General features: G+C 41.9%; 1 protein-coding gene across 6 annotated transcripts in view; it reads right to left on the bottom strand.

Annotated features, from left to right (window-relative positions):
* The window catches only part of COL13A1 (collagen type XIII alpha 1 chain), a 211,839-nt gene extending 198,214 nt beyond the window's left edge, over positions 1-13,625 (bottom strand). For 4 of the 6 annotated variants that reach the window (XM_042458083.1, XM_042458084.1, XM_042458085.1 and 1 more), the window contains exon 1: positions 12,649-13,625. In XM_042458083.1, coding sequence (XP_042314017.1) covers positions 12,649-12,963 — 315 coding nt within the window. In that variant the 5' untranslated portion in view covers positions 12,964-13,625. The remainder of the gene's footprint in view (positions 1-12,648) is intronic. The other 2 variants (XM_042458087.1, XM_042458088.1) reach the window with 2 other exon arrangements.
* Between the last annotated feature and the right edge of the window lie 2,746 nt (positions 13,626-16,371).

The following is a 16,371-nucleotide window of genomic DNA, read 5'->3' as shown; positions in this document are numbered from 1 at the left end:
GTCAAGTGATAATAAAGTCAACTTTTACATATCTTCTTTTTTCCTTGAGTCACAGCTGGAAGTTACAACCACTGTGGGAGAAAGTTGTCCTTTCTCTTTCAGAGCTTTGCCTGCTTTTTAAATAACAACTTTATTTGTTTGTTTGTTTCTATATCTCATAAATGGTGAGGAATTTCACCTTGCAGCCAGGGTTCTCTCAATACCTTTCACATCATTCTTAGTCAGTAAACACTTTTGCCAAAGATTGCATTCTGCCTACTTTCTTGGTTTGCAAAAAATATCAGCCCATTACTTCCTGTCCCTGTCACTAAATGTCCTTAAGGAACAGGTAATTTGGGACAGGGCATTTGAGGGTAACTGTATGAGGCGTCTAGATATGAAGTGGAGCATATCAACACTGTCACAAACCATACACTTCAACCAAAAAGAGAAGACAGTGTGTGGGGAGGGGGCTCAAATGAGGATTCAGCATTATTAAAAGTTTACACTCCATCTTTGAAAAAGTATTAGTATGGAAGACTGCAGTAACCTGGCCTTTCACAAACTATTGCCTTCCAGATGTATTTGACTATAATTCCTGTTATCACAACCAGCACCGCTGGAGGTTGCAGTCCAACACATCTGGGGAGCTTCAGATTGGGTGGGAAGGAAGCAGTTCTTATTTAAGACTAGGGTTGTATCTACACTGCAGAACTGATACAGTTTGACACTGCTTTAACTGTGCTGGCACAATGCTATGAAATTCTGGGATTTGTAGTTTTGTAGATATTTAGCATTCTCCATCAGAGCATTCTCTGTCAGATGCCACAACAAACTACAAATCCCAGGATTCTATAGAATAGAGCCATAACAGTTAAAGCCATGTCAAACTACATTAATTCTGCACTGTAGCAGCATAGGCGAGTAGCAAAAGCCAGATAATTACATGAACTGGATTTTCTTAGTGACCTGGACTGATAGTGATTTGACTCCTGAAAGTAAGAAGGTGATTTTCAACACTGCTTGGTGCACAAGTAAAATAAAATGTAGTAGGTACAACTAATTGTCACAATCTGTCAGATATCTATGGCAATACCTCAGATTGAAACAACATGTTAAATTATCACTGGAGAATTTTCCTTCACTTTTCTTCAGGATAAAGTTAGGCGTCTCTGAACTTGTCACTCAGAGCAACCATCATTGACAAGTAATATGTTTCCTGCTTTTCCCACAATACATTTCTTAGCACTGACTTGCCTTGTTTTTTTAGGACCCTTCCAAACTGATCTAAACAAGTATGAGTTTTCACAGTGTAGCTCTTTGGGTTTTACCAGTTGTTATCACTTCCAGGACCACTCATTCCATTTGGGGGGGAGGCTCCTTGTAGCAACTGCTTGGATTAGTACTAGGCCTCTTCCAAAGGTGGTTTTTAAAAATAAAATAAAATAGGGGTTTGGTTTGTTGCAATCTTATGATTTGAAGAGCAAATTTCCTCCTCCATTTTAATACTGTTTTCAAGCCATACTGTATTATGATGTAATTGTACTAATTCCTGAGGCACTACAACTGAAATTGTAAGCTGCTTCAAGTCCCAGTTTTGGGAGAAAGGCAGGATATTACTATTACTACTACTACTACTACTACTACTAAAACTGATGATGGTGTTGATGATAACAATATATCTCTAAGGCGCGGTACAGACCGTGCAAATGCACCATGCTGGTGCCGATTTTAGGGTTAGGGACCACGCGGCAACCGCATGGTCCCTAACTCTAGCACAGCAAAGCACCGTAACAATGGCGGCATCCTGTGTCTATGAGCGCCACCATTGTTATGTAAGCACCACGTAGCATTTGCATGTTGCTGTGCGTCACTTACGTAACGAGTGCGCCAGTGGTGCACTTGTTATGTTGGCCCTGTGGCACAAAAAGAACCTGGTTTTTCCAGGTTCTTTTTCCTGCAGAGGGAAGCCACATGGTTTGGCAGCTGTGGCTTCCCTCAAGAGGAAATTAGGTCATCGACAGGCTGCCCTTTCTGGATGGTCTGTCCCACGCCTAAGATTATTTTTTTTAAAAAAGAAAGAAAAGTGGAGAAGAAATTGAGACTTTTTTTTGTCTGATACATCTCACAATTTAAAAAAACCTTGGTGTTGGGAATAAAATGTTGCACCTGATGCTGAGAACTGTCAGAAAATACAGTCCTCCCTCTGTTCTTGTAGACTTGGGATCCGATTCCCTTGACAAAAGGGTTAAAATGGGGACATGCCCATGGCACACCCCCACATACCCCCATGGGGGGGGAGTCCATTCAAGCCAATAGAGCTTATATATGCGCTATTTTCCATTTTCATGGGGGGGGGAGGTCCAGAACAGATGCCCTGCAAAAACAGAGGGAGGACTGTAGTCTGTGGCAACAGAAATACTGTGGGCCCTCCACATTTGATAGGGTTAGGGACACAGGGCCCCCATGAAAATGGAAAAACTGTGAATAAAACCCCCCACAATTTTTTTAACCTGAGGGAACCTCTTTCTCAGAATCTCTAGGTCTTCTAGTGCAACTCTGTGGTCCACATCTGCCAGAAGTTGACCATAAAGTTATACTGGAGGACCTACAAATGCCTAGAGAAGTTTTTTTCTTTAGGAATCTCTAGGTCCTCCTGTGTGACTTTATGGTCAACTTCCAGAGATTCCTAGAAGGAGCATATTAATTAAATCCATGAGTAACCCAATCTGCAAATGTCAAAGCCACAGATGTGGAGGATCAACGGTTTGTCAATCCTCCATATTGGTGGACTTGCTATCCATGGATTGGAGCATCCATGGAGGGCCCTGCTCCGTTCTTGTCAATGACAGCATGTGCACATGGTGATGCCAACGTGATCGTGCACACGTCACACAGCCACTGACTATAATGGGACTTGAGATCCCATGATATTGGGCATCTGTGACAAGCTGCCCTGGAACAGAACCCCCATGGATATGAAGAACCAACTGTATTGTTTGGATATTAAAAAAAAACAAAAACAAAAATGAGAACTACAGTAGCAAATACTCTGACTTCTGAATACATATGCCCCATCTGGAGAAACCATAACCTGGTGTTGCTACTATAGTTTGAGCACAGCGAGAAAACCCATTTTGCACTGTTATTTCAGAACCAGCTGAGCACTGTGCCTTTTTTTGTTAAGGGGAAGGAGTATATTGTACATTTATCAACATACTGGGGAAGACTCTGGCAAACTGACCTGTGTACCTGCTCAGTCTGATGCCTGGGACCTAAATGCACCTAGGCACCTTCTCTTCTTTCTCAAAATTCCCTTCTCAGTTATCTTTAAACCAGCCTTGGGGCTCTTTCAGACTACACAGTTATAGCACTATGATTTCACTTGACTTGCCATGGCAACAACTTATGGAATATATCGTCATGAAGGAGGAGATACTTAGAATTCTCAGCCATAGAGCTCAAACTATAAATCCCAGGATTCCATAGGGTGTTGCTATGGAAGTTAAATCAGACTCACATCACTATAATTCTCTGCTGTTACAGGGCATCTAAAGCTCTCTAAAGTAGAATACATGCTGTGCCAGCCTTACTATTAGGGAGAGATGGCCACCTCAAGCAGCATACTGTGTGTGGCAGCAGAAAAATTATGGCTGGGAGAATTCTGAGCCATGCAGTTTACTTTGATCCCCCTTAAGCTATCTTGCAGCCATCAGGTACAGTGGAGGAGACTGTCTCGTTGTTAGTATTTAAGGAAGATTCCACTGCCAGTCCCTTCCACTCTTATGCATGAAATGGAAATGCAGTTCTATTTTATTTGTATCAAGGACCAAAATGCCTTAGCCCTGCATGGATAGTTATCCTATATTTCCAGGAATTTCATGCCTTTACATTAAGACAAAATCTCTTCTTATCTGCTGTCTCTCCCCCACCACCACCCACCAACTGCTTTTGGATAGTGAACTGCGTCTGAATATGGAGGTTCTGCCTAGCGTGGCAAAAAAATGATAATGACTTTTTCTCTCTCTATGAATTTGCCTGATCCCATTCAAAGCTGCATGAACCAGGGGCCATTGCCATACCTTAATGCTAGCAAATTTAATGTGCAAAATTAGTTTTGTGTCTGTTTTGCCTGTCTTGAATTTACTGCCAATCAGTTTCGCTAGATTACCCTGAATTCCAATTATGGAAGGATTTAAAAAAACACATACACCTCGACAGCAATAGAAAGGTACTGTGATAATATGTTGTTGTTGTGTGCCTTCAGGTCATTTCCAACTTATGGCAACCCTAAGGCGACCCTATCACAGGGTTTACTTGGCAAATTTCTTCATAGGAGAGTTACCCTTGCCATCATTTGAGGCTGAGAGAATGTGACTTACCCAATGTTACTCAGTGGAGTTTCCAGGGCTGAACAGGGATTCAAACCCTGCTCTCCAGAGTCACACAGTCTAATGCCCAAGCCACTACTCCATGCTGGTTATACTCTACTGTTATCCTGTATGGACAGTGCAGGTAGATATACCAATACACATCACATGAAGGACAAAAATCTATCTATTCTTTGGACAGTATTCTTTGCATTTATTAATATGAGGGCATAATTCAGCCTAAAATAAAATGGTCATTTGGATTTCCATGTGAGATTTTTAGCACATTCTTAATTTTATCATCCAGATAAATTGCTTAACTTTGGCTTAATCATAACTAGATTTTTTTAAATGCCCTATACTTCTCAGGGAAGAAAGAAAGAAAGAAAGAAAGAAAGAAAGAAAGAAAGCTGAGATGATGCATTAACTTCATTATTTCCTTCACTTTCTACCCCTTTAAACCCACACTCTGTTTTATTCTGTGTTGTTGTTGAATGATATGAACCTTGCAGCTGTAAAACTCATTAAGGTTAGAATATCAGCAGCCACTATGGCTTGTTCATGAGAATGTGGTAGTAGAAGTACTGACAACCTGGAAGAGGGAAGGGACTTAATATTCTGCTTGGGGGGCAAAGTCATTCTATCCAGCTCTCTTCCTTAGTTCCTTTCTGCTATCCATCTTTCTTGTTATTCTAGATGATTGTCTCTTCTCCTTGCTTTCTCCATTCCTTCCCCTGTCTCTTACCAGATTAGTTAGTATTGCTTTTCCTCTTTATCTTACCTTAACATTTCCCCTATGCCTCATACCTCCCCACTGCTTGTCAACCTTTTCTTTGTCACTCGTGGTGAACAATGTAGAGAGGGCCCATTACTGTGCATCATTCTACTCTCACTTACTCTGGTAACTAAAGTGAAGCAACTACAATCACATCTGGATCAAACTAATAAAACATACTGCTTCCATTAATATGGGGCAATGATTTACAAACCAAGTGCCCAGGAACTCTTGTGTTCCCAGAGAGCTTGTTACAGGTCTCTCACAAAGAAGACTAATATAACAGACAAAAGATGCTTGCCTGCCATAAAGTCTCTGCCTCTACCACACAGGGCAAAAAGGGTAATGTATCCTACAATGTGATATCATCTGGCCTGAGAAGAATGATGTAAGGTTACTAAGGGTAGTCCTTAGAATAAATCTCAGGATCCCCTGAAACATACATGGATTGCGCACATGTACAGATAGACTCAATGAAGGAAGCACCACCTGGAATTTGCAGCATCTGAGCATGATTGTTGATGGCAGGGTGTCTTGGCGGTCTCTCATTCACAGAGTTGTCGTAAATTGAAGCCAACATGATGGCAATTAACAGCAAGAAGAATTGGCCCATCACTTCTCAAGTCTGGCACAAATTTCTAAACTTTGCTTCTGCCCATTTGCTTGTTCATTTTGTCTTGAAGGTAATGAATTAAAAAACTATTGAGGAACGCTTTGTTTCTTTCTTTCTTAAGAAAATACAATGGGCTGGAGCAGACAGATGGGAAGGAGCGGCCTGAGGCTGCTCCGGCCGCAAGTGGGCCAAGACCACAATGACTGCACAACCTGCTTTCAAAGTGGTCCACCACTACAGAATCCAAGCCATGCCTCCAGGATTATCATGGCTCCTTTTTGTTCTGACCCAAAAGACTAGAGTGCAGCATTGAAGTGGCTTCAGGCTGCTTTGGGGGCCTGTGTCATGTAAATGCCACGCCCCCAAAGTGGCTGGAAACTGCTTCATTTAGTCCATCTATTCCTGGCCAATGACACAACAACAACCCCATCCATTGCGAATGCACTGATGTGCTCATAATGGAGTACCCTTTCTGCTGCCTCAACCTACATTTCAAAGAGTTTTGGAGGCTGTGTTAGAGGCATGGTGTTTACATGGCAGATGCCCCGAATGCAGCCTGAAGCCACCCTAAAGGAAAAGAGCTGGCCTGAAAAGGAGTGGAAATAAACCGCAGCTAGTTAGAGGTGATGGGCCAGATAGGGGCTGCACACGTGAGTTTGCCATGCCACCAGGGTGTCCTCAATCCTTCCTTTTGGGGCGGTCTGTTTCTTTTTCTTTTTTTAAAAAAATGGGGTGGCCTGTTTCACGCCTATGTTACCAAGCCTTGCTGCATCTTGTGAGACTTTGTCCTTTCTGTTTCAGGGTGATCAGAAGGTGCACCTGGTCGCATTGAGACTCCTTCCCCATAGCACAAGGGAAGCCTCTCATGTCTTCAATGGGGCTGCCAGGACTAACTGAAGGCATCAGAGGTTTGAGAGAAGCAACACCACACTCTACTCCAATAACCACCTCAACATACAGGAATGAGATGGGGCTTTTTAATATTCCTTGGTGTAAAAAGCAAAAAAACAGAACTTCTACACCTGGGAGAATGATCTTGCTGGGCTAATTTTATGCTTGTGAAAATAGTTTAATGTTTATTACATGCAAAAATGGATCTTGCACCCACAATCCATTCTACCATGTCCGAACTGAACCACATCATTCTGTGGCACATGGAGGACAGGTTCAGAGGCAATGATTCCCAGTGAATTATATCTGGATGTGGGAACACACAATCAATTGCCCGCTCAGAAATTCTGCCTTCTCTTTCTCCCTAGTTTTTATGTATTTTCAAAATTTGCCATCTGTTTCTTTTTCCTAGGGACATGAAATCAATTAAGGAAGAACATAAGTGTTTTTTAGAGAACAGGAAATAACAATTACTAGTTGGAAAAGGCAATCTTTCATTGCATTCATTGTTTTCTGGATGCTGAGATACAGAATGCACCAAGAATGAATAGGTGGGGGATCTTAGGAAAATTACCTTTTTGGACTGTATATCAAAGAATCCCTGGGGTAGCATGGTCAGGGCTGGCTGAGGATTGTGGGAGTTGTCATCCATAAAAGTAATTTTACCATGCTTTATAGAAATTATCCCCTTCTGCCTTCTCCAACTTGTCATGACTTCTTAATCCTTCCTAACATCAAGTTGCATCAGTTGATCATTAAAGGTTTGAAAAGAATGTTGAACTATTCATTGTGCAAAGTGTACTTGACAGAATTAATTAGCAGAGGATGTGGGTGCAGCTACTATCATAAATGGGTTATTTTTAATATTTAGAATTAGACATGTGTCTGCAGAGATCTATTGTTTAGCCTTAATTATGACAGTCAAATGCAACATCTGTGTAAAGAAGCAAGCATAAAATCCTAAAGTGGCAATAAAGAATCTTAAATGATGGGGGCTTGTAGTTTCTCTAGTCTAGTCTTCTCCTTGGTTCAGGAAATCAAGCGTATGCCCAATGTTGGATGTCCAGACTCTACTTGGAGATCTCCACTGAGAACAAACCAACCTATCCTTTTAGGGAACTGATTCCATTGGCAAATTGCTCTAACAATTAACACCTTCCCTCTAACATCCAGACAAATCTATTCAGGCAGCACAGATCAAGTCTTTGCTATTTGAAGAGTGCTTCTATGTCCCCTCTCAATAATGTCTTTTCCAGGCTAATGTAATCATTTCCTGCCATGTCTCCATATATGACTTTAACATCTTCATTGGTCTTCTCTGAACCTGCTCAGATTTGTCTATATGTATATATATGTGTGCCTTCAAGTTGCCTGTGAATTTGTGGCAACTCCATGAACTTTATAGAGTATGCAAGAAACACTCCGAGGTGGTGTGTATGTGCCTTCAAGTCACCAATTACATCCTTTTAAAAATGTGCTGCACAGAATTGGGCACAGTACTTCAGATATTATCTATCAGATTAGTGTAAAATAGAGTAAAATAATTATTTCTTACTATTAAGAAGCTGGGGAGGATCTCTTAACGCAACCTAATAATACTTTTGGCTTTTTTGCAGCTATTTTGCTTTCCTGACTCATGTTCAGCTTGCAATCAAGCACAACTCCACTACACACACACACACACACACACACGTATGGCATCTAACACAGGTATTTCCTCAATATGTTTCTCAATACAGTATTAGATGCTGAGGACAACGAACAACAGACGTCTGTCAACTTGGTTCTCTCCTGATAAGCAACCAGGGCTGCTGGAGTCAGAATGCTGATCAGAGTAGATGGACACTGATTGGGTCCTGGCCTTTAGCTACTGAGGTTATCGCAGGTAATTCCTTCCAGGATCTGAGTTTTTTCTCTCACAAGCTATACAGTACTGGAAGAATATTGCTCTGCTGTAAATTACAAATATCTACATGAGGAGTTTCATATTGTTTCAGCAATTTGTGTCAAACAAGAGGATTCACCAAATTTTTGCAGTAGCTCAGTGACTTTCTACGCAAATCAGCCCAGGTCCAGTTCCTTGTATCTTCAAGTAAAGCTAAGAAAGACCCTTGTCTTAAACCTTGATGTGCCACCATAACAGTGTAATGTAGATGGACTACTGGTCTGACTTGGAATAAGGCAGCTTTTTACATTCCTAAACTATGGTGGGAATTTAACTGACCCACGTGCATTACACTGAGCAGCCCGCAGCAGTGCATCAACCCTATTTTGTTCCTAGTGCACATTCTAAGCAACACAGCATCAACATTTAACCACAAGATTTTAAGCGGAATGGGCTGAGTTCCTGAAAGATGTGAGGCAAGAACTCTTTTCTCAAAAGGAGGACTTACTGAAAGTCATGCACTTCTTTCTACAATCATGGCAAAAGCTGAACAAGTCAATCAGTGAGCAGGTAACATATACCCATGGGAGAATATAGAAAAATATGGTATAACAGTTCCAATATATCTACTGCACCCTTATAGTTTAGAGGCTCTCAGGGAGAAGCCACACCTACATAGCTGCCTCTTTGGCTGGTAGTTATAGGTGATAAAGCATTTGTGCTAACGTAGCTACTTGTGATGCTAGTGCTCCACGTTTGCACTGCCAGTATAAATCACACACCTTCTGGGTTTCAATCAGCACAATTGCTCTCCTAACCAATTCTATAGCAGCTCTTGGGATCAGGTTCTTCCCTATTTACTAATACAGTCATTTTTAAGAGGAAAAGAGAGAAACCAACTGATCTTTTAGTTTCTTAGTGATTTGTTCAGACTATCAGTGAGTCGTGCCTGCGCTGTGCTAGGGTTATGGGACCGTGCAGCAACTGCATGGTCCCTAACCCTAGCACGTACTGGCGGCGGCATAATGGTGGTGCCCGGTGCACACCGGTGCTGCCATTATGATATAATAGAGCATAGTGTCTGCACATCACGTCACACCAGTTACATCACGAGTGCGCCATTGGCGCACTTGGGTGTAACTGGTGCGGCAGAAAAAGAACCCGCTTTTTGCGAGTTCTTTTTCCTGTGGAGGGAAGCCACATGGTTTGGCAGCTGAGGCTTCCCTCCGCAGGAAAAAATGCCGCCGCCGCTCTGTACAAAACCCCAGGTATGTACCTGGCCATAGTCTACCAAAGTGTGTACCAAACGTACATTATCAGTTGCTTCAAAGTTAATGTCTTAGCAGGACTAAACCTTTTTACCTTTCTATAGAAATAATTTAGCTTCAGGAGATAGACACTCAGGACCGACCCTAATACCTTAAAGGAACCAGATCCATCTGATCTTGGAAGATAAGCAGGGTTGGCCTTGCTTAGTACGTGGATGGGAGACTCCCAGCAAATACCAGGTACTGTAGGCTATATTTCAGAAAAAGAACTGGCAAAACCACCTCTGAGTATTCCTTGCCTAAGAGAATCCTATGAGATTCATGGGATCATAATATGTGGACTTGATGGCACATACACATACAGATAAACCCCTGGGGTTAGAACAGAAAATGCCCAGAGAATACTTATCAAAGTAAGAGAATGTTATTTTGAGCATTTGACTGCAGTATTACTTTCAGGGCCTGAGCAGATGGGTCAGGAGAGCACAAGCTGAGAACCCGTGCTATCCTGGCCCCAGTGCTCACCCAGGTTAGTATGGGGATGGGCAGGTGTTCATACACCCATCACCACACCAGCTCAGGACCCAGGACTGGCACATTGCTTCTTAGCTTTCCAGTGGGATAGCCATCTGAAAAGCCCCCAGTCAGTCCGTCTGATGTGGAAACAGGGTACCTGGATGCACCCATGTGGCCAGGTGCCTCATTTCCATGTCAGATGGGGTGATTTGCTTCTAAGATGAATCACCCACTGCAAAAGTAAGGAGCACAGGGGGGCCATGTGCACAGCCCAGTTATGTCACGGAGTTTCTTAGAAACTCCATGGAAAACCAGGGTTAAATTATCCTAAGGTAAAGGCTCTTTACCTCAAGGTCAATTGGGATCCTCTGGATCTGCATATGAACAGGTAGGATTGGGCCCAATCCTGTCCTGAGGATTTTGACCTGTGTCATCTGCACTAGATGACATGAGGCCAGAGAGAACCCAGGCCATTTGGTCCATGCAGACAACCCCTTAGTAAATGTCAGGATTCATATTCTAACATGTACTAAATGTAACACTGTAGTTCTGTTCATTTATTTGGGTGAAAGCCCCAGAAGAAATCAGTAGGACTCTCTAGGATTTACAGTGGCTCAATGGTATATTCATGTGAATGCAGCAGATCTTGGATTCAAATCCTTGGCACCTTCAGTTACAATGATCTCAGGTTCCTGTGTTTGGAAAAATGGCTGGCTAACACCCCAAGGAACTGATTTGAGCAAAGTATGCTGCCCTGGATAAGCCAACAGTTCAGCTAAGCTTAGGGCAACTTCAAATGTTCAATTTTTCATGTGGCTTATAAAATTAAAATGATGCTATGTAACCACGTCATACCTGACAGAAACAATGAGAGGTGATAAAGAGATTGACACAACAGCATGGAGCAGGCAGATTTTTCATGTGACTGGCCAAAAGTAGTCTATACCTGAGCTTTAAACTCTCCATTCTCTCTCTGTGTTGTTTTGCCACCTTCTAGTAACTGAACTAATTTACACAGTCTCCCCTCCCCCCTGAAAAGTCAGTAAACAGGTCATCTCTGTAAACAGATCATCTCTAATTTCACTGTTATTCTCCCACTTCCTATGAGGTTCTCAGCAGCACTTGTGAGCAATGCCTGGCCAGTAAATTGCAAGCAGGGGTTGGGGGCGTTGGCTATGATATTTCTTCCTTCACCCTACTTCCAATCATATCTGTGAAAAAAAGAGCCTGGATTGAAATCTTTTTAAAGAGACAAGGAAGAATCAAACTGCCCTGTAACCTTTGCCTGGCCTTCTTTCCTATTTACCTGAGGCCTGCTAACATTTTATTTCTTCTACCAGCAGTCTCCTTGCTAAGTAGAAATGTGAGCTTCATCCTCTTCAAATCATGTACACATGCTGCTTCCGATTCAGCTTTGCTGTCATATCAGTCCACAAGCTTCCAAAGAGCAGATGCAAGGCTGCTGTCTTACATATACTTATATGGAAGCTCCTCTGACTGAATCCAGTGGGATAAACATTTAAGTAAAGATGCAAAGGATCTGACAATCGTGCCTATATTCCTATGGTCAATTACTTGAGCACACCAAAGCCATCTAGGCAAGCATAGGCTCAAGATGCTTTGATAAAAACAGGTGTGTTTTTTAAAAAATAAAAATAATCTACAGGTTGAATCTCCATAATCAGAAATGCTTGGGACCAGAAGTGTTTTGTGTTTTGGATTTATTTATTTATTTATGTTGGATTTTGGAATATTTGCATATATACATAATGAGATATCTTGGAGATGGGACCCAAGTCCAAACATGAAGTCCATTTATCGTATGTTTTGTATAAACCTTATACCCATAGCCTGAAGGTAATTTTATACACAATATTTTTTATAATTTTGTGTATGAAACAAAGTTTGTGTACACTGAACCATGAGAAAGAAAAATTGTCACTATGTCAGCCAACCACCTAGACAATTTTTAATTTGGGATTATTTGGATCTTTGGAATTCTGGATTAGGGAGACACAACCTGTACTTGTTAAATTACTTGCCCATCTATTGCATCTGGGGAGGAAAAGAAAAGGAAGAAATGCTGCTCTGATTTAAAGCAGTCAAGGTAGGCACAAAGAACTCACAGACTGTCAAATAGAAGTGAAATCCCAAACCTCAGAGAAAAGTAAGGATCAGAGGAATTTCACAGCATTTTGGCAATTGGACAGATACTCTCTACCCAGCATATCATCATCTTAAAGAGTTCCCCAGAAACTTTTGGTCTCTGTTGGAAGAAGAAAGAAAGTAAAACAGAAAAAGAAAGGGGGGTGTTATAGTATGCATATGTAAAAATGAAAGATCACACAGACCTCAGCGAGCAGTTGGTCAACTCTTCCCAAAATAGCTGTCTCCATTTGGTCTGTGGAGAGGCAGGCAGGGAGCGGAGTGGCTCTGTCTGCCTCCAAATGGGAAACCCTGGACTGCAGGTCTGATGTCCTGAAGTAGAGCAGGAGGCTCAGCACCAGAGAAAGGAAAGAGACTCCAGGCAGCCCAGAGCCCAGCAGCAGAGGTCCTTTACAGCATCTTCCCCCATCGCCTGTTCTGGGATGGGATGTCAGGCAGCCACTCTCCAAGGCATCAGGAGCAGCCTCTTTCCAGCCTTTCTCCTCCACCACCACCACCATTCCTGCCCCAGCCTCAGAGGCAATAAATAAATAAATACAAAATAAATAAAGTTGCAATCTTCTTCCTAGTAGCAAAATCCACAGTGCACCAAAAGGATGCTGCCGTCCAAGGGAAATCCCAATGCCACTGAGAAAAAACAAATAAAAAGGAAAAAAGAAAAAGAAAGAAAAGGGCAGGTAACCAAACAACCTCTATGGAACAAACTGAGGTGGAAGGAAGAGTTGGGGGGTTTTCCCCTGCTTCCCCTAAAGGGGAGAAAAATCAAACTTTAGAACAGTTTCTAGGAAAGCAATCTGATCAAGGGTTTACATACAATACATACACAAATATGTATGTATTTTTTAAAAGTATGTCTTCTATAGTGTTCCTTCAGCCTCAGTTGCTGATTTCCTTCCCTCCCTTCTATTTTTTGGGATAAACTTTTAGTTCCTCAGCAGAGTAGGCAAAAGACTGTACTGAAGCTCCCCATTAGAGAGAGGTAATTCTCAACTGATTGGGAGCTGCACTGTGGCTGTTCCTGAATGCTCTGTAACATGACACACATACACCCTCTCTCTCTCTCTCTCTCTCTCTCTCTCTCTCTCTGGGATGAGCTGCCTGCTCTGCTTTCCAAAGCAACCTCCCCAACTCTCTCCCTCTCTCTGTGATGACTTATTTATTTATGCAAAACTGCTGGGTGGGATTGGATTTGAGGCTCCCGCCTGCCTCCAAATTCCCACCGGTCCCCAAAATGCCTTTCAGCAGCCCTCCTTTGAAGTGACACTCACTGTGGTCATTTATAGCTTGCAGGGAAGTGATTTTGCAAAGAAAAGGAACAGGGCTTGGGCGTCCTGCCCTTATCATCAAACCATCAAAGACTGTGGTTTTGTTTTGATTTTCACAACCTCCATGGAAGACCTTATCAGACACACAGCATCCTAAGGTCCCATGACCTCCAGAAAGGTCTCCTGGTTTGTTGGACTAACTTGGATGAAAAGACGTTTGCACAGTTCACACTACTGTTTTCAGTGGATTGGTCCTGAATCTTTCTTTCTTGCTTGCTTGCTTGCTTGCTTGCTGTCTGTCTGTCTGTCTGTCTTTCTTTCTGTAACTCCACTGCTCATTTGTCTGAGTTCCTTTGACACTGGTTTTTCACATGCATGAAATACATTGTTAATGTACGACCAGACACCACATTCTACAATACCTATATGGGCTATAACATCTTTTAAGCTTGATTTGCAGGTTTCAGATTTTTTTAAAAAAAATCATTTAAAAGTTCAAATAACTGCACGGATAATCAGTCATGTATAGTATGTCATGGAGAATTGTCCAAGACACTTCGCAGCTTGAAGCAGAGCAGCAAATGGCACCACCCCTGCAACCATTTACCCAACTGGGTAACACTATAAAATTTGGGGGCATTTTTTATACTTTTTTCACAAATTTCATTTTTCAATGAAATATTCTAAACATTTTTGTGCAGAAGACATTTTGTGTGTGCAAAAACAAACTTTTTGTGCAGAACTTTGTTGATAATGATGATGAAGCAATAGCCTTTTTGCTCTTGTGCAGGGAGGAAAAATTTCATGCCACTTGGCAATTGAAGAGTCTCAACATGTTGAGACAGCCTTTGTTTCCAAGGCTAAGAAAATGTACAAATATTATCATCCCTAGAGCCAATGTGGTATAGTGGTTAAGACTCTGGAGACCAGGCTTTGAATCCCTGCTCAGCCAAGAAAATCTGCTGGGTGACCTTAGGCAAGTCACACTCTCTCAGCCACAAAAGAGGGCAAATGCAACCCCTCTCTGAACAAATCATGCCAAGAAAACCCCATTGTAGGTTTGCTTTAGGGTCACCATAAGCTGGAAATGACTTGAAGAACAACATTATAAGTATAGGAAGAATTGGACAAGTAAATTCCGTGTAGCAGTCTTTTGTATTTGCACAAGAGACAGTGTGGTGTAATGGTTTAAACATTGAACTATTACTCTGAAGACCAGGGTTCAAATCCATGGAAACCCACTTGGTGACCTTGAGCAAGTCATACCCTCTGAGCCACAAAGCAAGGCAAAGGCAAACCAACAAATTCTGCCAAGGAAACCCTGTGACAGATTCACCTTAGTGTTGCCATAAGCTGGAAACTACTTGAAGGCACACAACAAGAACGATCCCTCAGATTATAAATCCCATCTAGATAGGTTGTAAAGTACTTCACATACCAGTTGGTTTTGCCCTTTTAGCCTCTCACAAATGCCACATAGCAGCTCTATCACCTCAGGTAGAATCTGATAAAAATGAGAGAAGGAGAGAGAGAAAGAAAGGGAGGAAGAGAGGAAGAGAGAGAGAGAGAGAGAGAGAGAGAGAGAGAGCATCATCCAGACACAGGCAAAATCCACAGATGATATCACTGAGCAGTTTTATATAGACATTAAATAGCATGGGGGACAAGATGGAACCATGTGGAACCCCATAGACCAGTGGCCATGGGAAAGAGCAGTAGTCCCACAGCACCACCTTCTGGGTCTTATCAGTCAGGAGTGAGCAGAATTAACTCAGAACAATACATGTAGACCTCAGGTAATGAAGTAGATGTGTTCCTGGCCATTACTTCTTTAACAGAAACTTTGGTGCCAGAGGCAGAAAGAATATGGAAAGGTCAGATGCCTACAACACAAAAAAGAGGAACTTAAATGTGTTCCAACTAAAGATATGGTCATGTGAAATGAAACAACCAGATCAGGTAAGGATTGCATGACTAAACAAACAAACAAACAAACAAAAAAACCACATTTGGAATCTTCTAGATTCTAGCTTCTTCCAAAATTCAAGGGATATTTTTTTATCTTTCATCTGCCTCCACTTCTCTAATAATTTCCATTTCAGTGGCCGGACTTATAGATCTATGCTTTTTAACATACTAAGGGTAGCTGGTGAGGCTTATCTGCTCTCTCCTTGTCTCTCTGTCTTGCTGCTGTTTATCTTACCTGTTGTAAGAAGTCATACATGTCTACAGTTGGGTCAGCTAGAGTTGGATCCTGTTTTTGACTTGCTCAAGCTTTATTGTATTGTTTTCTACAAATATGGTTATGCAACTGAACACCAAAAGTTTGCGTTTTTGCAGCCCTCCCAGTGACAATGCCTCTTTTAAAATAACAACCTGCTAGCTACCTAGAGGACAAAGAAGAAAGGGAGGATTGGATAAAGACTTTTTAAAAAGAAGATTCTTGCTCATAAGCTTTGTTAATTGCCTGTATCACCAATCTTCATTCCCTAAAACAAGCCCAAAAAGATACCATGTTGTATTATATTGCTTAGAGGACCAGAAGAACCAAGAGGGGAAGGCTTATTTCCCCTATTTAATTCCCAGCATGAGTAATCCACTAGGGCAGTGATGGCGAAACATTTAGAGACTTGGGGGCTGGTC

The sequence above is a fragment of the Sceloporus undulatus genome, chromosome 3 (genome assembly GCF_019175285.1).
Source record: "Sceloporus undulatus isolate JIND9_A2432 ecotype Alabama chromosome 3, SceUnd_v1.1, whole genome shotgun sequence".
NCBI lineage: Eukaryota > Metazoa > Chordata > Lepidosauria > Squamata > Phrynosomatidae > Sceloporus > Sceloporus undulatus.
Note: the sequence above shows the minus strand (reverse complement) of the source record. Positions and strands in the feature narration are given on the sequence as shown.